This window comes from Lepidochelys olivacea (genome assembly GCF_965140295.1).
Source record: "Lepidochelys olivacea isolate rLepOli2 genome assembly, chromosome: 22".
Classification (NCBI taxonomy): Eukaryota; Metazoa; Chordata; order Testudines; family Cheloniidae; genus Lepidochelys; species Lepidochelys olivacea.
The window spans coordinates 18,938,395-18,963,321 of record NC_140432.1 but is presented as its reverse complement, the minus strand read 5'-3'; the positions used below and the strand labels follow the sequence as shown (position 1 = coordinate 18,963,321).

General features: G+C 40.6%; 1 protein-coding gene across 8 annotated transcripts in view; it reads left to right on the top strand.

The window, feature by feature from the left end:
- Nucleotides 1-24,927, top strand: part of CADM1 (cell adhesion molecule 1) — a 291,533-nt gene that overhangs the window by 203,721 nt on the left and 62,885 nt on the right. For all 8 annotated transcript variants that reach the window (XM_084611907.1, XM_084611906.1, XM_084611903.1 and 5 more), the window contains exons 2-5: nucleotides 8,508-8,654; nucleotides 9,876-10,028; nucleotides 15,297-15,434; nucleotides 17,325-17,480. In XM_084611907.1, coding sequence (XP_084468033.1) covers nucleotides 8,508-8,654; nucleotides 9,876-10,028; nucleotides 15,297-15,434; nucleotides 17,325-17,480 — 594 coding nt within the window. The remainder of the gene's footprint in view (nucleotides 1-8,507; nucleotides 8,655-9,875; nucleotides 10,029-15,296; nucleotides 15,435-17,324; nucleotides 17,481-24,927) is intronic.

Genomic DNA, 24,927 nt, shown 5'->3' with positions numbered 1-24,927 from the left:
GTGAAGAGGCATCGTTTAAAATTTGGAAGTCAAAACCTCATGAGGAAAATAAGGAGCACAAACTGTCAGGTTAATTATAAAAAGTATAATACAGATCAAGAAAGAATTTGAGAAGAATTTGCTAAAGACACAAAACCTTAACAGTACTGATTCTTTAAAGTACATTTGAAGCAGGAAGCCTACCAAATAGGTGCTGGGGCCACTAGATAACCAAGGTGTTAAAGGAGCACCAAAGGAAGACAGTACCATTGCAGAAAACCTAATAAATTCTTTGCATTGGTTTTCACTGCAGAGGATGTGAGCGATACCTGCATCAGAGCTATTGTTTTTGAGCAACAAATATGAGGAACTGTGCCAAATAGATGTGCCAATGGAAGAGGTTTTAATACAAATTGATAAATTACACACTAAGTCACCAGGACCTGATGGTATTCACCCAAGAGTTCTGAAGGAACTCAAGTATGAAATTGCAGAACTACTAACTGTGGTATGTAACTTGTCACTTGAATCAGCATCTGTACCAGATGACTGCAAGATACCTAATGTAACACTTTTTTTTTTTAAAATGAGCTCCAGAGGAGACCTTGGCAATTACAGGCCAGTGAGCCTAAGTTCATTACTGGGGAGAGTGGCAGAAACCATAGTAAAGAACAGAATTTTCAGACACAGATATCTCTGATTTGTTGGGGAAGAGTAAACACAGCTTTTCTAAACAGAAATCATGCCTCACCAATCTACTAGAATTCTTTGAGGATTTCAGCAAGCATGGGATAAGATTGATCCAGTTGATACAGTATACTTGGATTTTCAGCAAGCCTTAGGCAAAGTCCCCCACTAAAGGCTCTTAAGCGAATTAGGTTGCATTGGATAAGAGGGAAGGTCCTCTCATGGATCAATAATTGTTTAAAAGATAGGAAACAATTGGTAGGAATAAATTCAGTTTTCTCAATGGAGAGAGGTGGACAACGGCATCCCCCAAGGTTCTGTACTGGGACCTGCGCTGTTGAACATTTTCATTAATGGTCTGGAAAAAGGGGTGAGCAGTGAAGTAGCAAAGTTTGCAGATGATATAAAACTATTCAAGATAGTTAAGTCCAAAGCAGATTGCGAGGATTGAAGAGGGAGGTCACGGAACTGGATAACTGAACAGCAAATTGGCAGATGAAATTTAGTGTTGATGAGTGCAAAGTAATACACATTGGAAAACGTAATCCCAACTATACATATATAATTGTTACCACCCAAGAAAGATCTTGGAGTTTCTGGTATGGGCCACTTCCAGAGACAGGATATTGCGCTACATGGGGACCATTGTTCTGACCTAGTATTGGTAGTTGTGATGCTCTTATGATAGAGGTCAAAGGGGTGTGTGGTCAGAGAGAATCTTTTCAAACAATGTTTAGATTGAGAGGCCTTTGATTCAAAATAACTATTCAAATATTCATGAAAGTTGAGTCACTAGCTGTTTCCAAAATGCAGAACTGTGCTTATGCTTCCTGGATCCCATCATGAACCCCAAACCTAGAGGAGAAAACACACCGCCATGAGACATATTGTCATTCCAGCTTGGGCCGACATAGGCACTGGATTTCTAAAGAAATCAGTCATCTGTTTCAGTGGAGCGACATTCCATCATCAGAAGCTTCAGTGACTTGAATTTCAAGTAATTTATTTCTAAATTACTTTTACTGTAACTCTTATTAATTCAGATAGGGTTTTGACTTGATATAAAACTCAACAAATATAAGGAACGGTTTAATGAATTGAAAGATAGGATTGAATCTTTTAAATAAATGTAAAAAAAAGATGTTAATTGCTTAGATGGAAATCAAATCTTAATAGCTTTGTTAATCCTTTGTAGTGAATATTGTGTTTACAAAGAAGTATGGAGAATGTATCCAGCTTAACCTTCTCCAGAACTCTTTTTCTCAGTTGGATTGATAAAATTCTTCCCTAGGGTTTTTTGGTGGTGATTAACTTTTTGCTGCTATTTATCCACAACAGAAGCTTCTGCTTCTGTACTGGTGACAATTTTCAGCTGGGGAGCTAACCCTACTGTTAAATTCTTCATTGTTTAATGGCTTAGCAAGTTGAATGCATCCAAAAACCATCCTGCTCTTTGCCCCTAAAAAAAATACTGCAGGAAAACAGATGTTATGCCAAATTGAAATTGATCACTAAGACACCTGTAGCCTTCCAGTGGTCTGAGTCGTGTGAATCCAGAAATAGTGTGTTCAGGAGCAGTGACTTGTTCCATTTTTAAATGCAGTAGTCATTTCTATCATTATGAGAAAAGCCAATGGCCAATGTGCTGAGTTAATACAATTTGGTCACTTTCTGCAGTAGGAGAAGAGAGGGGAAAACATTTGCATGATGTGAGATCTTGAAAAATCACCTGTGGTTCACTGTAGATTAAGTTACAAAACAAGGCCACACAATAGTGTGTTGCCAAGTATTTTAATGACAGGTTTCAGAGTAGCAGCCGTGTTAGTCTGTATTCGCAAAAAGAAAAGGAGGACTTGTGGCACCTTAGAGACTAACCAATTTATTAGAGCATAAGCTTATGCTTATGCTCTAATAAATTGGTTAGTCTCTAAGGTGCCACAAGTCCTCCTTTTCTTTTTGCAAGTATTTTAACATGGCCTCCCACTAAGATTCCAATAACCCTTAGCCATTATAAGCCACCTTTCAGGGTTCCTTGTGCTTCAAAGAGGATAGTGAGGTCAATAGCGTGCAATACATTCACTTGTTTTCACGCATGAATAGGAGACACCCCGATCCTCCAACGTAATGGCTTAAGTAGACACCGTCACTTTGGCAAACTAGATAATAATTGTTTGTTTGGCAATGTTCCAGAAAACTATACTGAGTGTATATTAGTATCAAATGGTGTTTAGTTTGTGATTGGAGATAAGGAGTGAGCATTGATTGTCTTGTACAGGCACCCAGCACGTGGTGAAAAAAAATAAATGCCTGTCACATATTCATCATGAGTATTTTTAATGAATCCTGCGGGGGACATCCTCTCTTGTGGGGATTTGATTACTTGTATTGATATTTTTTTAATTGCTTTACAAATCTGAGATGATTTAGCATTGGCACGGAGACACTGACAACACCTAGGGTCAGAGAAATTACTCCAAATACCTCTTCAAAATGGTGGCAGGATTTGAACATGGCTCTCCTGAAAGCCCTCGCCACTCCCTCACTGAGCACTGTGAAACTACATGCAGAAGGCATGAGGCAATTTTTCAATCTATTAAAATTTACCTTTCTCTTACAAGTTAAATAAAGAGAAAAATATGAAATGTAAAGAGTAAATTGTGTCCTTGTGTTGCTGCTTGTCAACCTTTTGTTAAATTGTAGTGCACAGAAATAAACTTTATTCTGAGGTTTCATCAGAAGCATGTATAGTCCCATCGTTTCCAAGTTATATTTGGACTCTCTAGCCTTAGTGCTAACCTTTATGCATATGCTGTCATTAGCTTCTTTGATGTCTTTCTGCTATATTTTCTAGACATTGGTTGATACCTCCCTTTCTCACCTCTAGTTCAATAGCATTCTTTGTAGTCATTAACTATATATTTACATCTTACATTTTCCCATTAAGTTTAATTCAGCACATCTTGCCAATCAAAAAGTTGAAAGTTTTTTCCAGTCTGTGCTTGCTTTTATGTCATCAACAAGTGAAACCACTTATTATTGGTCCTTTTGTCCGATATGTTTGTACAGTTTTGAAAGCAGATGAGAGATCAGGAGGGACTTCAATTGGAATTTTTCTTTTCGGCAGATATCCTCTCAAGTTCTGTTTTACGTACTTTTTACTGCTTAGCTTCTGCTCTAATTTTCCTTAGGATTCCTTCTGCTTATTTTGTGATCTGACAGAACTTGCATCATTTATGAGGAAAATTAGAAATTTAGAACGCAGCAGTTTTATTTCAACTGTGTTCCCCAGGATTCTCTAAAACTCAAATCAAATATCGCTGCATGTATATGATATGTTGGCTCCTGTCAATTAAAGAGAGAGGGGTTTTTGTGCAGCTGACTTGTAAAAAATTACCAGACTCAGAGAGAGGGGATTGCATGAAGGATTTTTCTTCAGTCTCTGGACTTTCACAGCATCACCTACTGCAGCTTACGAAAATAAGTGTGTCACTGATTAGCAGCAATTTGTTCTCTTAGTATCTATATTTTTAAAAATGTTTTAAAGAGAATTGCTTTGTGAGAACAGTCTTTCAATATTCATGCTTTGAGAGAGTGGGAGTCAATCTTGTAACATTTTATGTAGTCATCCCAAGGCCAAGAAGTTAAGTGCTAATTTCATTTTCTCTGATCAGAGTACTTGGCTGTGTGTTTTAATACAATGGCCTGTTCTTTTGTTATCTGCAAAATACTCTTTCTGTCTAAATTTCATTGAAGAGTTCTGGTATCAATCTGTTGCCACATTGTAATCTGGATTCTGGTTTACTGTGGTAGCTCTCTTTTATTGCAGATTCAAAAGGAGGGGCTTCTCCAAAGCATATGGAGAGCATTGTTCAGTAGCAGGCTAACTGGGGGTGTGAGTTCACAGACTTGGTAAATGTCCACCGTGGAAATAAAGCTGATCTCCTGAGGCTAAGCATGCTGAGTATTAAAGAATGAAGGTAGTAGTAAACAAGGGTATTTAATATTCGGTACAGTTTCTCCCTAGTCTTGATGTGCATAATTGGGTCCTGGATAAATTACAGGGATAAAAAAAAAAGTATCCAGTGTAAAAGAGCTCATTTACATACAAGTATATTCTCCATAGCAAAGTAAACAATGCACAAGCAGAGAGTTCTTGTCCACCTGCTAAATAAACTTCAACAAAAAAGGTTGGAGTTTGAAATAAATGTCCTGATCCGGAGTAGCTAATCACTTTGGCTTGTGGAGTTTTTAATAAAATTTACTGGAAGAATGCTTGTCTTCAAAAATGCAAAAGTACATCCAGAAGGTCTACATGCAGTACAGCCAATTCCTCATGCAATACAAGGTTAGCATTATAATTAAGCCACCCTGCGTCTTTGAGAAGTGTACACACTTTATCTAAAATAGCCATGCTGAATGTGGATGAAAGAGTTAATTGTTAAAGTATTTTGTGCTTTATTTCTATTTTTTATAGTAGAGCTTTATAGTTCCAATATTTCCATGGCAAATAAAGCTATTATCATCTGTGGCCCATTTTGAACATTGTAGCTCCTAGGGGTTCAGGACCTTTATGGAGTTGAGCACCTACAACAGCACAAAGGTAATAATTGTCATTTGTTACCTGAAGAATAAAGTTGTGACCATAGCTACAGGTCCTCAGAGGGTGTTCCCACCTTGGGAGCATATGTGGTGAAAGGGGCTTCAACCCATAGCTTTGGCATCATTGGAAGGAATCTATCGTTGCTGGAATTTGAACCCCAGCTCTTTTTCTTACATAACCCAGCTAAAGGAAATCATTGTTTCTCACCAAGAAAAAATGTGTTGATAGTCTTCAAAACAAGGAGTAAAGTTATGTAATTTTTTAGCTGGCTATCTGTTCCAGTTCTATAAAGAAGAAATCTGCAGCTTCTGTGATTTCACTACTTGGTCTCTTGCTTACCAGTCATAAGCACATGTGTATCATGTATGGATACAGTGGTACTTTGCAAGGCTCATGAATGATGGAATAAGTATAATTTTGGCATAAATGGAGTTGCCCAGTGGGGTTAATTTCAGATCAATTAGATTACAATTGAAAATATTTGTAGAACAACATGCAGATTAGAACAATAGAGATTGTGTTTCAGGTGGTGTGTCCAGGCATTAAAATTAACTTGTTAACAGTTCATAGTTACTTGATGTTTACCGAATGTTTTTATCGGGTTTGCTTGTTGGTACAGAACATTCTGACTGACATGATATATCCATCATATTTTATTTATTGACTTCCTTTTAGTCCTGCAAAGGATAAAATACAAAAGGCTTTGGTAATATTATTTATGTTGAGCAATTTCTATTACACTTCTGCTGCACATCTGATTGTGTTATTATGTTTAGTGGCTGCCTAATTGCCTGTGCAGGTTTTCCTGATTGGAAATGATCAAGACTCTGTTGTGCATGTGAACTGTCCTGTGTGAGTGGGGCAGTCACTAAATGGCTTGTGATAGCCCTCACTTTTCCATTCTACACCCCTGGAATCTCCAGTCCAGTTTATTTCATTACATTTAAGAGTTATCCAATTTTCTCCCGTGTACCCGTTATTACAGTTTAATGTTGCTACGTATCGTTCAATTGGAAAGAATATTTGGCCTGCTGGAGGGAAAAATATGTTGCACTCTTAATACATAAAATCTATAGACAATTTAAGATTGAGAAAGGTAAATTTAGTTTTCAGACTTTTAAAGAAATACTTTTCTGTTCCCTTCTTTATGCATCTCAGTCAACCACCCTTGACTTTTTTCTGAAACCATCCTTGTTATCACAGCCAATGTCAGTGCTGTAGGAGTTGGCCACCCTTACTTTCATGCACGTTGATGTAATGAAGTGTATGTTAATGAAGACTTACCATGATCTCCTTACCACTTCAGCTTGGACCTGCTAAAGGCTCCCATCCTTGAAGGCAGGGGTTTAGTATAACTTAGTTGTGTAGTTTGAGATTAAATTTAAAAAGATCAGTAATGTAACCGACTATGCAATCTATAGGTTCTTTAATTGCCTTTCAAGCGATTCTTAAAAACTGTTGCTTTATCATAAAACAGTACAATTATTGCTGTATTTTCCTCAGAAATATGTAAGTTGCTGCGATTCTCAAATATTTAAAAAAAAAGGGTGGGGGGGAGGAGAAATGGCCAACGGAAGTATCGCTGATTGTATAAAGCTTCCCCAAATCCCCAAGACTGAAGTGAAAGCTGTAGGTGAAGAGGTGGGAATGCCTGATACTGTAGGGCTTTCTCATGTATGGCTGCTGTGAACATGGGCACTTCATACCACAAGTGATTTCCTTTCAGCAACATTAACGAGAACAGGCAGTATTTTGTGTTGCAATTCTCCTAACAATAATTCCAGCACTTTTGCAGTTGCAGTATCCAAGTAGTCCAGTCACGTTTTCTTAAATCATTCAGTGGGCTTGGTTCCCTCGCCTCCATCCCAACAACAACAGAAAGTGATTGTCATGGGTTACTCAAAATTTTGCTGGATACATTTGAATCTTTAGGGCTGTTAGAGCTGCAGGTAGCTTTTTTGATGAGCAAGAATTCCCATCAGCTTTCCTCTTTCTACTTTTGGTTGGAGGGTGGGGGGAGACTTTTTAACTAAGTGTTTCCAGAATCTTTCTAATATAATTATAATATATTTAAGCTCTTCCATTTCCTTTCTTGTTCCTCCCCCTTTAGTGTATTTTAAAATAACAGTACTAGAAAGCAGCTGAAAAGCAAACAGAATCAAATTTGAATGAACTAAAAATTGGGCACCAGGTTTTCACACCACTTGAAGAGGAAATCCCAGGGTTGCTGTATTCTTGGAAGCACTTTGCCATTTTCGGTGATGTGGTTTGCCTCCTTAGCACCAAGATCTGCACATGTGGCCCCGGGAAATGTCTTGCATGCGTTAATAGGTCCTGATATTTTACTCCTCACAGCTTTGTTTTATCGTCTGTGCTGTCAGTTCATTTCTCCATTTCACTCTCTTGTGTAGCTCTGATACTCTTTTGATTTCCAGGGAATTAAGAGGTAGACCGCGTGCCATCAACTGCGTGTCTCACGATGCTTCCACTACTTGTTTTTTAGGAGCCAATCTGTGCCACGGTGCTTGGCTTCTTACTGTGATGTAGGGCTGAGATAAAGACTTGGTCCCCTAGAGTCAATCTCCTTTTGCTCCCTTCCCTCTTTCCCCCACTTTGGCATGTGTTCCTTGCATCTCTGCCAACCAGGGGTTCATTTAAAAATATTTCATTCTGTGCGAGTGGGATAATTTAGCAGATGTTTAGCGTCTAGGAGCAAGAGAATTTGCCTTCTCCTTCCTTGCCCAGCTCTTTCCTTGGAGTCACATTTTTACATGTAGATGAAATTATCCACCGGCTGCTTATAGAGCAGCCTTGCCAATGCATACAGCAGAAGGGGCAGCCTTGATTTTTAGAAAAGCAGCTGCCCCTTCTCCACTCTAACCACCCACAGAGCTCTCCCAGTTATTCTAGTCTAATTTAGTGGTGTTCATTAGAGTTGAATGACATGTCATTATTTTTCTTCCCCAGGATCCCCCTTTCAAATGTTGTCCAGTGGACAACTGTATACGTGTACAGCAATAAAATTATTGCCCAGGTAACTATAGTTATGAATTGTCTAATGCCACAGAAACTAAGCCAATCCCATGCAATAATACCCTCTTCATACTCAAGAGGGAATAGTTTGCTTCAGCACGCAGGTGCACCACAGCTTGTACTTGATCTATTCTACATGAATCCTGCTGACATAATTTAAAAACTTGGCAGTACAGTATTTAATCTCTTTCTTTCCTTTCTTTTTAAGGTGGTGGACAGAACTTGGTTACTGAAGATGTGACGGTAGTGGAGGGAGAAGTTGCCACCATCAGTTGTCGAGTCAAAAACAGTGATGACTCAGTGATTCAGCTACTGAATCCCAATAGACAGACAATTTATTTCAAAGACTTCAGGCGTAAGTTTCCGTCCCTGTGTTATTTGGTAGCAACTGACCCCCACCCTCCTGGCAGTCTGGATAAAGAGATTGCAAATGCCTCTTTTTTTAATTTAGTGTTAGGCACTTAAAGTTGAGTTGTTTCTTCAGAGCACAGATGACAGACAATCATAATCTTTCTCCTTAATGGACACCTTGCTGGTCCCTTTTAAAAGTCAGACTGTTTTACTTTGCAGTAGGAATTGATTGTAGTAATTCAGGGTGAATTGCAACTGAGCGCCAAATATTCAGCTGACCCAAACAAATTGAATGGAGTAATGCAGGAGAATACAGTGTTCTGAGAAGTAATATGTTTGGTCTGAAGATTGACATGTTCAGGATAATCTGTCCCCTTTAAAGCCAAAACAAAATCTGTCACTATGGTGCCCAGTGCAGGAGGATGGCTTTATTTCCTGTTCAGACAATACTGTGAGGATAACAGTTGAAATGAGACTATTTAAATTATTCAGTCTAATGGCTGCTCTTGGAATTGGACAGGATGGACCAGGACTACTTGTGCTGGTTGTGTACACGCAACACAGTGGGTCTCTGCTCCAAAATTGCTTACAATCTAAGTAACTAATTGGGTGGGATGAACTCAGAGATTGTGATTTACTGGTATTGCAATAGCATCTAAGGACCCAGATCAGGGTTCCCATTTTGCTAGGTATTTCACAGACCCTGCCCCAAAATTGGCACTCGAGAAAGACCATCAGTAAGTCTTAGTTGAAATATTTGTCAGTACTGTCAAAATTCCCAAAGGGATTTCAGCAGTAATTACTTGTGGAAGGAAATCTAAATCTTAAATTCTTTGCCCTGATTCTTATCTTAGCTTCTTGCTGGTTCTAATCTACTCATGGTATCAATCCTGCACTCTGCTTTAAGCCACAAAATAACCCCCTGAATTGTTTTTATGGCAGCCTTCTTACCAAAAACATTGCTGCATTTTCTGAAAATAAAAGCTAGACACATCAGTAGTTTGTATGGAGAATTTGTATTGATTAGTTATATTGATCTGAGCACATGAGTATTGTTTAAACCCAGATTGAAATGCAAGGAGCTGGAATAATGTGGAACACGTAGGAGTTTTGTTTAGGCACCATTACAACTCTTTCAGGCTTCTGGCTTTGCCATGTTTTTGTGGGAGGAAACGTACTATCTCTCTTGTTCATCACAATCACTCATGATCTGTTTGTTCCACAGCTTTGAAGGACAGCAGGTTTCAGTTAGTGAATTTCTCGAACAGTGAACTCAGAGTGTCGTTGACAAATGTCTCCATTTCTGATGAAGGAAGATATTTCTGCCAGCTCTACACCGATCCCCCACAGGAAATTTATACCACTATGACTGTGCTTGGTAAGTGCCGGGCAGTAAACTCTAACTCTTCAGTTACTGTGGAGGAGTGAAGGGGAGGGGAAAGGGAATCAGCACATGTTTTTTGGAAACTATTTTGTAGCAATTCCAGCCACCAAAAGTTGCTGAAACTGAATCATATTCTTAAGACTTGATTTATAGAGCCACACGCACTCTGAGATTTCAGTAAAAATCAGCTTTTTTTTAATCCCAAAGAGCTCTTTCACTAAAGACCAGCTGCTTTGTGTATCTGTTGAGTCTGGGACTCGAAACTGCAATCACAAGATTCTGAAGGTGACTAGCAAAGATCAACCTAAATTTTCAAGTGAGCCACTTGCCACATGGAACGACATAGCTGTTAATTTCTAGTTGTGTTAGCTAAGTGAGGAAGAGACTGGCTGTGTGCTTCTACCCAATAGAATTTCTTTGTAATCACTCTGCATGCTCTTCTTTCTAAGTAATATCCTGTTTGTAATGGAGAAGCCGAGTGTTTGTTTTTCCTGCAGCATTTCAGTTTCGTGAAAAACGTACAGGTTTAGGAGCCAGATGCTCCTGAATTTTAAGCCTGGCTCTGCCTGTCACTGACTCACTTGGCCAGGTCACTTAAATTCCCTAGGTCAGTGTCTCCATTTGGGAAGTGTGGGACAATACCTGCCTTGCTGGGGCTGCATGACGATGAATCACTGCATTGGCTGGAGTAAGTCTGACACTGTTGTTGCCTTGGAGTGGATGTCTGGGGAATGGCAAACACCTACAAGGGAAAGAAAGTCAGCTGGCTTTAGTAATCCTGCAAACTAACCTCACAAACTTTCCTAGTCCACATGCCTTTCATCTTTAAGGTAGCAAAGTACATGTGTGTGTCACACTTCAGCAGGAGGGTGGGGTTGTGGTCATAGATTCTTTTCATTCACTGAGGAGAAAAAGGGAAGGAATAAGATTTAAGTATATTATTTATCTAAAATTAGGGTGTATATTAATTATGGTTCCCCTCAGTGGCCATATTGGGACTCTTGGTCTGCCTATCAACAGGAATTCCTACTAGCTCCTAACCTTTCTTGTTGGGAACCACTGGGGTAGGCAGGCCCATCTTTCATTTGTTCCTCATCTACTGCTTCAACTGCAGAAGGAAACCTTTGAGGAGCAATAGGCCAAAGCAGACAAGGAGGGTACCCTTCAAACTGTCTCCTCATCTTTCCCAGATGAAGCTGTTATGCCCCCTCCACCTTCTCTGGCTTCAAACAGTTTCAGGAGCTAACAAAACATGTTGTGGATTCATTGCATATTCCCCTAGAGGAGGTTTGAGAGTCACAGCACAAGCACTTGGACGTTTTGCAAATGACACTTTCTGCTCAAGTGGCCCTGCCCATAAATGAGGCTTTCCTGGATCCTGCCAGGACCATCTGGCAGACCCCAGCAATGGTATTGCCCATGTGCAAACATTCTGATAAGAAGTATTCTGTCCCAGCCAAGAACTGTGAATATTTATTTTTGAATCCTTTGCCTAATTCCCTGGCTGTTGAAGTGGTGAACGTGGCAGACAGCACCACTCTAAATTAACCCTATATGGCAGGGACCAAAATCGTCTTGGCCTTGAGTCATTCGTCTGCAACCCAAGAGTTTAGAAATGCAAATTACCAAGCTCTTATGGCAAAATAGTCACACCAGTTATTCCAAATTCCACATTTATTAAACACCTTCCAGCAGAACATCGCGAGCAGTTCCACACTGCCATAGCTGAAGGTCAGCTACTGACTAGAACCTCATTACAGGCCTCCTTAGATGCAGTTGACACTGCAGCTTGCTCTATCTCCAGGGCAGTCACCGTACATTGGGCATACTGGCTCCAGTTCTATGGGTTACCTGGAGAGTTTCAAAGTACTGTTGAGGACTGCCCCTTTGATGGACTGAAACTCTTTTTGCTGAAACCACAGGAGAATCACTGATCGCTTCGGGTCCCAAAAAAGAACGAAGGGTGGAGACCAATTCTAGATCTGACTCCTATGCAACTTTTCTGAAAATACAAAAATGCAGAATGGTGACTTTTTTGCAGCTGTAATTCCATCAGTGGAATTTGATTTTCAGCCCTCAACCTTCAGGACCTTATGCTTTCATGCCACAATTTGTCCTTTTCACAAGAGATTATTTTGGTTTCTGGTCAGTCAAGATCACATCCAGAACTGGATACTTTTAGTCAGCCTTTTCTCTGCTCTGAGAGTGTTCTTGAAGATTTTGACAGTGGTCTCCAACTACCTTTTTATTTTTTGGAGACAATGGTTTTTCCATGCCTTGATTGGCTGCTCAAGGGGCAGACTTGCAAAGAGGTTCTCTCTGCCGTAAACTCACCGCTGTCCATGCCCCCCAGGTTAGGTCTCCAGCTCAACATAAAAATGTCTACTTTGACCTCTGTAGAAAGGAGAGAACCAAGTCATTTAGCAAGTCTCCCAGGCAGTTCAATTGCTGACCTGTTCAAGGGAGCTACTGTCTCCATTCGGAGTCTGTCCAGGTGGATATCTGGATGTATTATTCATTGTTGTTAATTTGCCAATACACAAGCTCCTCCCAAGGTGTTCGCCTATTTCACTAGATTTCTTGTCAATGTCTATGGTGCTGTTTAAAGATGTTCCCACTGTTGGGATCTGCAAGGCTGCAATTTGGACTTTAATGCATAACTTTTCCAAACACAATGTGATGGGTCATTCTTCTAGATCAGATGCTGCCCTGGGGAATATGGTCTTGCTTCGGTGAAGACTCCCTCCTCATGATGAAGCTCCCTCCTCATGATGAAGATACTGCTCGGAAGTCACCTGAAATGGAGCACCCATAGGGATGCTAGTTGAAGGAGTCGTCCAGTAATTGGAGTTCTTCAAGATGTCCCCCTTTGGGTGCTCCACTTCCCTCCCTACTTCCCTTCTGCTTTGGAGTTTCCTCTGTGGGAGTTTGAAGGAACTGAAGGTGGTTCACTTGGGCAGCTCTACATATCATTTAGTATGGGGCACAAGGTTGTATAGGGCACATGTGCAGGTCAAACAGGCATTGCTACCAAAAATCTGTGCTCAAAGTCTCAGTGTCCAATTGAGGATGGGGACAGTGGCGTAAACTGGCATGTGGTCTGCCAGCATCACAATAATAAATGAAGAATCAAATCTGGTTTGCTGTCTGTGGTGTTCTTTAAGGAAAGTACTATGTACATTATGCAGTTGTTAAACCTCTTTTTGTGCTTCAAGATGCTGATGCCTCTGCACGTTTTAGTTGCTTGATGTTTAAGCAAAACCTTAAGCATAATTATAATGCAAAGTGAGGGATTTCTGTTAACTTTTGTCTGAGCTGATTTAACAGCCACTATTTTATGTATTATTTTGTATGTATAAACTTGAGATCTTTCATCTGACATTTTGTGTGTGCTTGTTTGCTTAGGAATTATCCATTTTGGAGTGTTGCAGTTCACTTTTTCTACTCAGAATTGTCTTGGTGAAAATGTAATCTACTGAATTCTCCTTTTTTCATCCTATTTCTCATGGTTTGCAAGACAATGATATAGATGCAGTTATAAGGTTAATATAGTTACAGATAATAGTAGCTAATACTATTACAGCCGTGTCTAAAGATTAGTGCTGGCTTTTAAGCTCCTGTTAATAAGAGAACCTGAATCGTAGTGGAAGAGCTTAAATGTAAGATCTCACTCACTGATTAGTTGTAAGTTTGGTTGTTTTTCTCATATTTAATGAGATTCTGTTCTGTCTTAGTGTTTAAACTGTGGAAACAATGTTTATAATCCGCCCTAGTATGGATCTCAGGTTTATCCACAGCCTTCAAGTTGTACTTCAGTTTTCTGATGTTCAGCCAAATAGGATGGTGTTTTTGTCCCCTTCAGTTTCTCTCCTATTGGTACCTGTTTACATGTATTGAGTTAGTTAATGTACATTCACTCATTGCTAAGAGGTGCATCAGAAGTAGTGGTACCTGTTTAATGGGCCTATAAGCAAGTATTCTGTGCCTTCTGTAACAGGCTAGAAAAATAATGTAGTTGTTCTCATTAAGTATAGATATAGATTTACCCAATGGATTAGAACACATGAAAATCTGAAATATATGGTCTGTTTTACTCATCTTGGAGAAAAGCTAAAACTGACTAGTCCTTTGATCATCTGGATGATATTTATACATATTTGTTCTTCATCAGATTGAAAATGTCTGAGTCATATTTCAACCATACAATTGCTTAATCATAGTGATGAGAACAAAAAATGTTGAGTTATCTTTGGAAATATCAATTCAACTTCTTTACTTAAAGGTCTAACAGGGATTGAATTGTGTGTATTCATGTTTCTCTCATTACTGACTTTTTCATCTTGTTCCTTTTTCAGCAGTTTTAAACTTGTTTTTATCCTGTCTATGGATTGCATGCTACTGTGGTGGTGGTCTCCCGTAGTTATTACCCTGTTCCTAAATATTATTGGATTGTTTTTCACTGATGATGATTACAGCCTTCTGGCTTTGTAGCTCACAGTAGTGTTGTCTCTAGCGGGTACTTGCCTTAGAGAGGAAAACTCTCAGCTTGCAGTAATTGCAATCTGAAGCAGTTATCTTTGTTGAGATCCAAAGTTGTTTCCACATCTCTTCATCAAATCTGGGATTGCATTTGCCTTTTGGTTTATTTTGATGGGAGATGCATTGGCAATTGGAGGCTGTGACATTCTATTCTGGTCCCAGTCTTGATGGCTTTTTTTAAGAGGTCTAAATGTGTTTGATCTTTGCTGGTCATCTTCCACATCTTGAGCCTGAGGCTTGAAACTGAAGAGCAGATAAGAAAAATTTTACCTTTAGGGATCTAAAACTATGGGTAGGTACGGTACCGTTAAATGTATTTTTTTCTGTTTCCCTTCTCCTCATTACTGACTGTAAAATGCAAGCTGTATTCTTTGTGTGATATCACATCCATGTAGCATGAAAGAGAGCAGACAATTTACAGGGGACCGTGCTCAGCTGGGAGGGACTATAGAAAATGTGAGAATTTAATAAGCAATAGTTGATGAAGCTCAAAGCTGGGCTAAAAACATTTAACACAACTATTAGGAACCTGTGTGTTAAGGGACAATAGTACAAATAATCATTTGATAAATTAAGAGATCTGATAAGTCCAGGTGCCTACCTTTCCCAAAAAGAATCCAGCTGTTTTCCAACATTGAGTAATGTTTTGATGAGTTCTTGGGTATACACCAGTTAAAGATCAAAATGTACTGACCTTGTTCTGATTTTTATTTTTGGTTTTAGTCCCACCACGTAATTTGATGATTGATATCCAGAAAGACATCGCCACTGAAGGAGAGGAGATAGAGTTGAACTGCACTGCCATGGCCAGCAGACCAGCCACCACAATCAGATGGTTCAAAGGGAACAAGGAGCTACTGGGTAGATTTATCTTCTAAAGCCGCACAGCTTAATAGATAACTGAAGTGGTTAAGTTAGACCTTCTAAATATAATATTATGGAGACAGAGAATAGAAACACTTGTTTAAAAAAAAAAAAAATAGCCATGTCAGTGGCAAAATGTATGGGCAGATTTAAATGACAAATGCACCTTAACAGTAAAGGACTTTTACCCCTGTGTTGTCCTTTAGTTACCTGCCAGAATCAGAGTTCAGGGTTCTGGAGTTGCTCTTCAGCTGCTGATGTCCTCAGTGGTCCCTTACGGTGTGCAGGGAAGGTAGCTCTTTGCCCTGATTTAGGGGTCAGTGTGATGGCATCGAGTGAGGTAATAGTGTTTCAGTGCACTTTTATATCTAGCTCAGTTCTTCCTGTGGGATTGGGTAGATGTGCTCATATAAAAATGAGTTTCTTCTACTCTGTAAAGTCTAGTGCTCATGGAATTTGTACAGATGAGTCACAACACTGATTGCATATTGTGTGCTGTTTAAGTCTGTGTGCACATGGCATCACCTCTCATTTTGTCCCATCTGAGATAATAACAGCTCTTTACGGAAGTCAGATACAGCCCTTCAAATCTAACGCTCTGCAAGGACAGGATAAAGTCCTCCGGACAGAGGACATACATCCCTTCCCTCCTACAGGCATCTCAGCACAATGACACATATTGAACTTATGCTGGTAATAGTGGAAGGCAAAGCTGCTGCCACATGTAGCATCCCACAGAACCAACTGCTTTCCGGCTCCTGTTGTCATCGAAATGATGCATGCATCTTCAAATGACCTCCTCCTTGGTTTCTTTTGCTTTCTATAGGGCCCCAGTACAACAGTATTTCACCACTTGTGCTTGCCCTGTCCAGCTCCTTTATTAAGCTTTGTCGCTTCAGCAATTGAATTCCAACCGTCCTGTATCTTTGAAGACTGCCGAGCAAGTAGTCGCTTCTTGAAATACCAGATCACCCTGCTGATTCTTTGGCACAGTGGGGTTTTCAAAAATAGAAATAAGGAAACTGAAATAGTTTTCTTTGTTCTTGATTTTACACTGACTCGGATGGAGAGAGAACCAGGAGCCTCTTTGATTATGCAGTCTTTCCTCTAAACATAACAGGTTGTTGTTTTTAACAGTTGTCAGCGTGTTTTACCTATGTATTATCCACAGGAGCTGTTTTGTGGGCTTGAAGGGAAAGTCTTTCTTGTAGGTTTCCCTCTTAGCCGTTTTATCGCCATGATTTGAACCATAAAAATGCAGTTGATACACACATTTAAGAGGCATTGGTTTCTGGTCAGCAAGTATGTGCTGAGTTCATGGAAAACCTCATTAGTGTCATCATTTAATCGTGAACCGCCTTTTCCCTGTTCTGTGTGTGTTCTGGGGAGTCTTGCCCTGCAATATACTTCACTCCAACCCGCTGCTATGGTATTTTCAATGGATCTTCAACAGTGCCACTGTTTAAATATTTTAATTACTGTTTTTAATTATGTTAATCCGTTTACTCTCTTTCCCTCCTAATAGCTGATGATGGGTTTTCATCTCCATAGCATCTGAATTCCAGGATGCTTTCCAAAAAAAAAAAAAAAAACCCAAGCTTTTAAATCAGTGGAGCTGTAAGCATCCTGGCATTTTTAATCCTTCTGACAGCACACTGTATATTGTAAGTTTTAATGACTTTGGTAGGAGGGATAGTATTACCCACGCGGACACCTCCCTACCCTTAGCAGTCAATGCTATAGAGATGAAAGTTGGAAATTTAGGGGCACGTGTTCCCAGCACCTCTTTTGTCTACCATGGTGATGCCAGTGAGATGATGACAATGTGACGTCATGAATATGCTGTCCCGTGATTATTCTGTGTTCTCTCCCTCATCTATCTGGCAGGCAAATCTGAAGTGGAGCAATGGTCTGATATGTTCACTGTGACTAGTCAGCTTTTGCTGACCGTGGGGCGCGAGGACGATGGGGTCCCTGTCATCTGTCTGGTAGATCACCCCGCTGTCAAAGACTTACAGACACAGCGCTACCTAGAAGTAATGTGTGAGTACTAGAGCTTTTTATTCTTCTAATGTAGAATGTTCCTCATTTAAACAGAAGTTCGAAACCATTAATTATGTAATTAGATTTTATTACAGTGTAGATAGGGTTTATAAATGTTGAAATCAAAGTATTGAGTATTGCTTAAACAATAACTTCTTGCAGTTTTGCTGTGATGCCAAATTCTTAGTTTTATTCTCTCCACATAGAATAACTTGCTTTACCCAGATTTAGCACCTTGAAGGGTTAATAGCTAGGCCTTGTGGTTTTGTCAAAGCAGATTAATTTTAATTTTAAACCCTAACTTTTTTAACATGTATTTCTTTAAAAGTTAGCATCACTGCAGAGCTCCATTTAAAGTAACTTACTGTAATTCTCCATTGGTAAATGAACTGAGAGACCCATGCTGCGATGCAAGAGAGACTTTCATAATGCTTATAATGGGAAGTATAGTACAGTAGTTCTTTTCTAAATTAGAGCTGCAGAAATATGTTTTAAAATAGTGGAACCTTTAAGGTAAAGGTCAAGTAAAAGCAGCCTGCTAAAGCAAGCTAATCTTAAGGTTTAATGCTTCCAACTATATTCAAGATGAAAGCTAGGTGGAACATTTCACTTAGTTCTCTATGAACTGCCATTTATATACATCACATGAGTGATGTACATAAATAGAAAGAAGTAGATTTCTGAAAATACCCATGGGGCAATCCACAGCAGAGGTGGCTCATGTTCATATTAGTGACGCAGAACACAGTCATGTTAGTGTCACTATGTCATGTTATCAAGTGGAATATGGCTTTTGAAATCAGAAATGCAAACAAATCTGACATTGGGGTGACTGCCTCAGCACGAGAGAACAACCAAGTGGTGAGATCCTAAGATGACACACATCTTTCTTTTGTAGGTTCATCTCAACCGTAACATTATATAAAAGGAGTGGAGGGTTGTTAATTTTTCATCTATTTCATTATGTAGCTTCATTAAGAGCATTCTGCTTACAATTTTCATATCACGGAAACTAGCATGAAGTAATGTCCCTATAATAGGGAAAACAAAAATGATCAGATACTACCTAAATTGGCAGAGACTAGATTTCTTGTGACTGTGCTAATGTGTAATTCGTTTATGCAAACGTAATGCCCATTAACATTTCTTGTAGCGCTCTATTAGCTTTAATAATACATTAGCACCTTTGTGAGGCTTGATCAACTACTTAACAGGGGAAAAAATCCCATCTCTCAGCTGATAACAGGAAAATTGAAATCCTGTTTAAAAAAACCCTTGTTTATAAGGGGGTCAGATTAGTAGTTTAAGGCTTCCCTATGGATATTTCTGTGTAATGCATACCTTTTGGTACAATAGAAATGGGTCAGTCTTTTTAACAGACCATGCAATAGAGTTCCTTCTACATATGTCTATGAAAGGGAAAATAAATCTCTTTTCTGAATCCTTTAGGGTGCGGCTTGTAAAAGGCACCAAACAGAATGATGACAAATCACATTTACAGTATGGTTATCTGACGGTCCTGGGGGACATCCAGAACCTCCACCGTATTGGTTTTATCTGTTGCAAAGGGCATTTTTTCCACTTATCGCTAATTTTAGGCCTGCCTTTGGGTGCCTCTTAGGGAGGGAGAGGTGTTACTCAGTGCTTAGCACAAGCTTTTTGGAATGCACTTAATGCAGCGCTTTCTGCAAGCGGACGGGGAAACCATGTGAAATGGTCTTGTTGACTAGCGTGTTTGTCTTCACGTTCTGAAATTAACTTGGAGCTTGTGAAAGGCACTGGACGAATAGTGCTGCCAACGAGCATTGCTTTTTGATCCACAGAACGAACAAACAGCCCAGGGAGCTGCACAGTAAGTGTCCTAACAGTCTCTTCTCTCCCTCTATCAATCTGTCAGCTCTCTCCTGATGTTGAGGGGAGTTTGGTCTCCATGGCGCATCACTTCCTGGCCTTCCTTCTGAACCTGTTATAGTGGTGTAATGGAGACTAATATAGTCAGAGGACACTGAATTGTACTTATGTATAAGCTACTTTGTGATAAGTGGGCCTTCAAATGTACCCTAATTGTATTCTCGTCTGTGAAAATTATATGAAGGTTTATAAGAGATCATAATAACCTAAAGAATAAATGTTGATGCGAGAAGAAGCAAAAGTGAGACAGAGACTGAATTAGTTCAAACAACAAGGCCTACTAATGTAACTCAAGGACTGTGTTAAGATCATTCCTGGTAACCAAGAGAAGTGTGGAACCAGAAATCAATCACATAATATCAGGGTTGGAAGGGACCTCAGAAGGTCATCTAGTCCAACCCCCTGCTCAAAGCAGGACCAATCTCCAATTTTTGCCCCAGATCCCTAAATGGCCCCCTCAAGGATTGAACTCTCAACCCTGGGTTTAGCAGGCCAATGCTCAAACCACTGAGCTATCACTCCCCCCAGTCAGTGAACCAAAATTGGTGTGCTGGAAACTAGGCCTAATTGGTGGACAAAATAATGATGGGATGGTGTACTCCACATATCGCTCCTTTTGCAGGTCCTTAAAGAGATTTTTGGAGAGAAAAATTGGCTATTGGAGTAAGCTTCACCCTCATGACGGCTACCCCCACCATTGCTTGGGACCCTGGGCCTTTGTCATCCCAGTCCTGAAAGATACCCTTATTTGACGGGGGCCAGAGAGAGGGACCGAGATGTCATGCCCAACCCCACTGTCTCCAGCTGACTTCCAAACACCATCTGGATGAAAGAGAATCAGACATCATACCAGTTCAACCCCATCTCCGCTAACTTTTTTTTCTCTTTTCCCCAAAAGGACAGATTTTTACCATCTTCGATACCATCTAAGGCTGTGTCTACACTTCCCCTTATGTCAGCCAAACTTCTGTTGCTCACGGGTCCCGCTGACAGAGCAACAGCCACTCATTGCAGGTGGTTTAATTATGTCATCCGGCAAGATCTCTCCTGTTGGCAAAGAGCCGCTACACAAGAGATGCTACAGCTGTGCTGCTGAAAACTCGGTAGTATAGGCATAGATTAAGAGACTGTCAAACAAGGGATTTTATTTTTCCTTCTAAAATCTCTCTCCAGCTAAAGGGAAGGGGACAGAACGAGGGATGTGGTTAAAATGACAGCCTTATTTAATACTTGACATTTAAAACTCTTTAACATTTTGTTTAACACTGTTTACTGTTGGACAGTGACTGGGTTATGATGACACCTTTGGTCCATATATTCAATCTGAATGAATATAAAAGCCACCAAAGAACCATCACATGGAAAGGGCTTCCAGTCAGTACCAGCCTGTTTTGGATGTGACCTGGAGTCCAAGGCGTGAAAGATTCTATTGGCCAGTTCTTATCCCTGGAGCCAGTCTCCTATCTATTTTTTTTGAAGACAATATGGTCAGTGGATTGACTGCAGGCCTAGGGAGGAAGGAAGGAATTGATGGGATCAAAACTCTGGCAGCACACATCTAAGGGGATTCCAGGCAGTTCTGTTTATAGACCACTGGGAATTCTGCATATAGACCACTGGAAGAGAAGGGAGCCAGTGTGATCTGATGGGAGAAGTAGGGATCAGAAGATGAGGAGTGGCTGTGGCTGCTGCTACTGGGGAGGCTGAGCACCAAAAAGAATCCACAGTGCTGCCATATCTAGTCTGGGTCCTGCAGGCTACTCTTCTGGCTAGGCACAGACCATGTCATAGAACCATATGGGAGTGCTGGCCTGGACCTCTGTAGTGCTGTGGGGAGACCTTGCCTGACCCATAGCACTGCAGGCTTCTGTCTCCTGAGTCTCAAAGCTACTACATGTAGGAAGAAGCTACTTTCCCTTGGTGGCCTTTTTTTAATAGATCAGATTCACACTAGCTCCAGGCAACAGTGAAGAGGCAGCTGGAGCATTTACTTACTTCCACGTTCCTCTCTGTGAATCAGTTTTCTTGTCCCTAAAATGGGAATAATACTAACCTTCCTCGGTAAAGCCCTTTGCAATCTCCAGAGGGGGAAGTGTGATATAAAAACTAAGTGTTATTGTTCCACATAGTTTCTCCTCACTGTGCGTGAAGCATGCAATTCAGTGCTTTGTTTGCCCATTACCCAAAGAGCGGCTGCATAAGGGGGAGGAAAATCCACTTGTCTTCTCTGACTGAAGTGTAGATCAGAACTTCCTCTGACCCAGGGCCAGCCTTTTAAAGAAATTATACTCCTAAAATCAGGCATAATTGTCACTTTCTCAATAGCTTTTTAGAGCTGGGATTTGCAATCAGAGCGAAGTAGCCCTCCAAATTGTTGTTTCATGCACTTCAGCTGACCACTTTGTTACCTCCAGCTTTATAGCATGCCGAATCTCCAAGCAAGTGGCAATTAATATTTGCACACAGTGCTGTGTCAAAACATGTGTTTACATAGTTGTGTTGCTGAGCCCAGAGAGGCATAATTTGAAAGAGGGTTGGTTGCGTTTAAAAAAAGAAGTGATTGCATTTGTCGTTGCACAGTGCCGTCTTGATCTTGTCCTTCCATCCATATAGCATACCATGCCCGTGTCTTTGGAACGTCAGCTACTGACGCTATACGTGTAGCCCCAGTAGACAGTTTTCCCAAGGTGTCATATACCTCAGTGCTCTTAGTCTGTCAGACTCAAGAAAGGTATTGAAAGTAGAAAGTATTAGCAGGCAACCTTTAAATGATGGATCCAGCTTTCAAGCTAATATTTATTGGTTTAAAGTTCAGAATATGCAGATACATCATTAGGCTACTTGCAAAACAAACACAAAAAAACCTACACGAACCACAAAGCCTGGAATCTGGGGGAGAGGAAATGGTTGTCATCCTACTAACCAAAACCCACAAAAGAGAGCAAAGGCTGAATGAACTCGGCGTAATCTGGGCCTTATGGAGGGTAGTCTTGAAACAGAAGTAGTGCTTTCAGATGTTCTCCTACATATTTCATAGTAATTTTCCAAGAAAAATGTACTTGGATTATTCCCTACACAGTTAATAGCAGCTGTGGTAATGTTTTTTCTCTCATGCTCTTGAAAGAGACCTCACCACAGAATAAACAACATGTGCATGGTGCAAATGCTGATGATCAAAGAGAAGACTAGTCTGGGGTAGCCATCAAAAGAAGCCAACTGATTGCAGAAAAGTCCAAGTAACTTTCCCAAGTCAATTGTTTCTTGACTTTAGCAAAGCTTTTGACACTGTCTCCCACAGTATTCTTGTCAGCAAGTTAAGGAAGTATGGGCTGGATGAATGCACTATAAGGTGGGTAGAAAGCTGGCTAGATTGTCGGGCTCAACGGGTAGTGATCAATGGCTCCATGTCTAGTTGGCAGCCGGTATCAAGTGGAGTGCCCCAGGGGTCGGTCCTGGGGCCGGTTTTGTTCAATATCTTCATAAATGATCTGGAGGATGGTGTGGATTGCACTCTCAGCAAATTTGCGGATGATACTAAACTGGGAGGAGTGGTAGATACGCTGGAGGGGAGGGATAGGATACAGAAGGACCTAGACAAATTGGAGGATTGGGCCAAAAGAAATCTGATGAGGTTCAATAAGGATAAGTGCAGGGTCCTGCACTTAGGATGGAAGAACCCAATGCATCGCTACAGACTAGGGACCGAATGGCTAGGCAGCAGTTCTGCGGAAAAGGACCTGGGGTGACAGTGGACGAGAAGCTGGATATGAGTCGGCAGTGTGCCCTTGTTGCCAAGAAGGCCAATGGCATTTTGGGATGTATAAGTAGGGGCATAGCGAGCAGATCGAGGGATGTGATCGTTCCCCTCTATTCGACATTGGTGAGGCCTCATCTGGAGTACTGTGTCCAGTTTTGAGCCCCACACTACAAGAGGGATGTGGATAAATTGGAGAGAGTCCAGCGAAGGGCAACAAAAATGATTAGGGGTCTAGAACACATGACTTATGAGGAGAGGCTGAGGGAGCTGGGATTGTTTAGCCTGCAGAAGAGAAGAATGAGGGGGGATTTGATAGCTGCTTTCAACTACCTGAAAGGGGGTTCCAAAGAGGATGGCTCTAGACTGTTCTCAATGGTAGCAGATGACAGAACGAGGAGTAATGGTCTCAAGTTGCAGTGGGGGAGGTTTCGGTTGGATATTAGGAAAAACTTTTTCACTAAGAGGGTGGTGAAACACTGGAATGCGTTACCTAGGGAGGTGGTAGAATCTCCTTCCTTAGAGGTTTTTAAGGTCAGGCTTGACAAAGCGCTGGCTGGGATGATTTAACTGGGAATTGGTCCTGCTTCAAGCAGGGGGTTGGACTAGATGACCTTCTGGGGTCCCTTCCAACCCTGATATTCTATGATTCTATGATTCCCCAATAAAAAAGTTCCTCCTATTGTCCCCTCAGATGGTATAAATTACCACTATAAAATAACCAGGGTAAAATTTCCTTTTTAAGAATTTGGACCCTAAAGGTAGGGTTTTCAAACTCTCCTTGAAAAGAAAAGGAGTACTTGTGGCACCTTAGAGACTAACCAATTTATTTGAGCATAAGCTTTCGTGAGCTACAGCTCACTTCATTGGATGTAGCTCACGAAAGCTTATGCTCAAATAAATTGGTTAGTCTCTATGGTGCCACAAGTCCTCCTTTTCTTTTTGTGAATACAGACTGACACGGCTGCTACTCTGAAAACTCTCCTTGGTGATTTAAGAGCTCAATTCTCATTGAAAGGCAATAGCACTGCTGCTTCTACTTCATGCAGGTGCTTTTGAGAATGCTACACTTAAATATATATCTATTCCATTAGAAATATATTTTCAGCTGCTAAGAAAAAGAAATCATTCGCTGGAAATTGAGGTACAAGATGTTGGCCTGCAAAGTGACCTGTTACAATGAGTTTTATAAACAATTCATTTGTACGTTTTCTTGTGTGTTAGACAGTTCAAAGAATTTAAAGATTTCAGCTTTTTTCATTTACCAACCACTCGGAATTGCTAACTTTTTGAAATGGCTCTCAGCCATACTCCCTTGGGCCGAGTTGTCTCCATATCTCCTAAAATAAGCCAGGGTGGGGAGTCGGTGCTCTAAGAGACAATGGATTCCATCTTAGGCTCTGACTTCACTGACCAGAAAGGCGTGTGTGCAGCTGTGTTAGCTGTAAAAGCAAAACAGTGGAAACAAGTAGAGTTTTACTGTAGGGTAAATAAGGCAAGGTCAGCCACATCCCCTGACCTTTGCCTCGCCTATGTCAGGGTAAGAAATTCAGATGCCTTGTCTCCACTAGGATTTTATAGTAAGCTAGCGAATGAGCATCCGTTATCTCACCTGAGGGAAGGGATGGAGAGGGAGACGTTTGTGTCAGGGAAGGCACGGCCTCAGGTGATGTGGGAAGTGGAGTTGATGTCTGTCTGCTTAGAACTATGCCTCAACATGATTCTGGGGGAGCGTATTGCGGCACTGCCAAACTTATGTGAGAGAGAAAAGATCCCCTAACT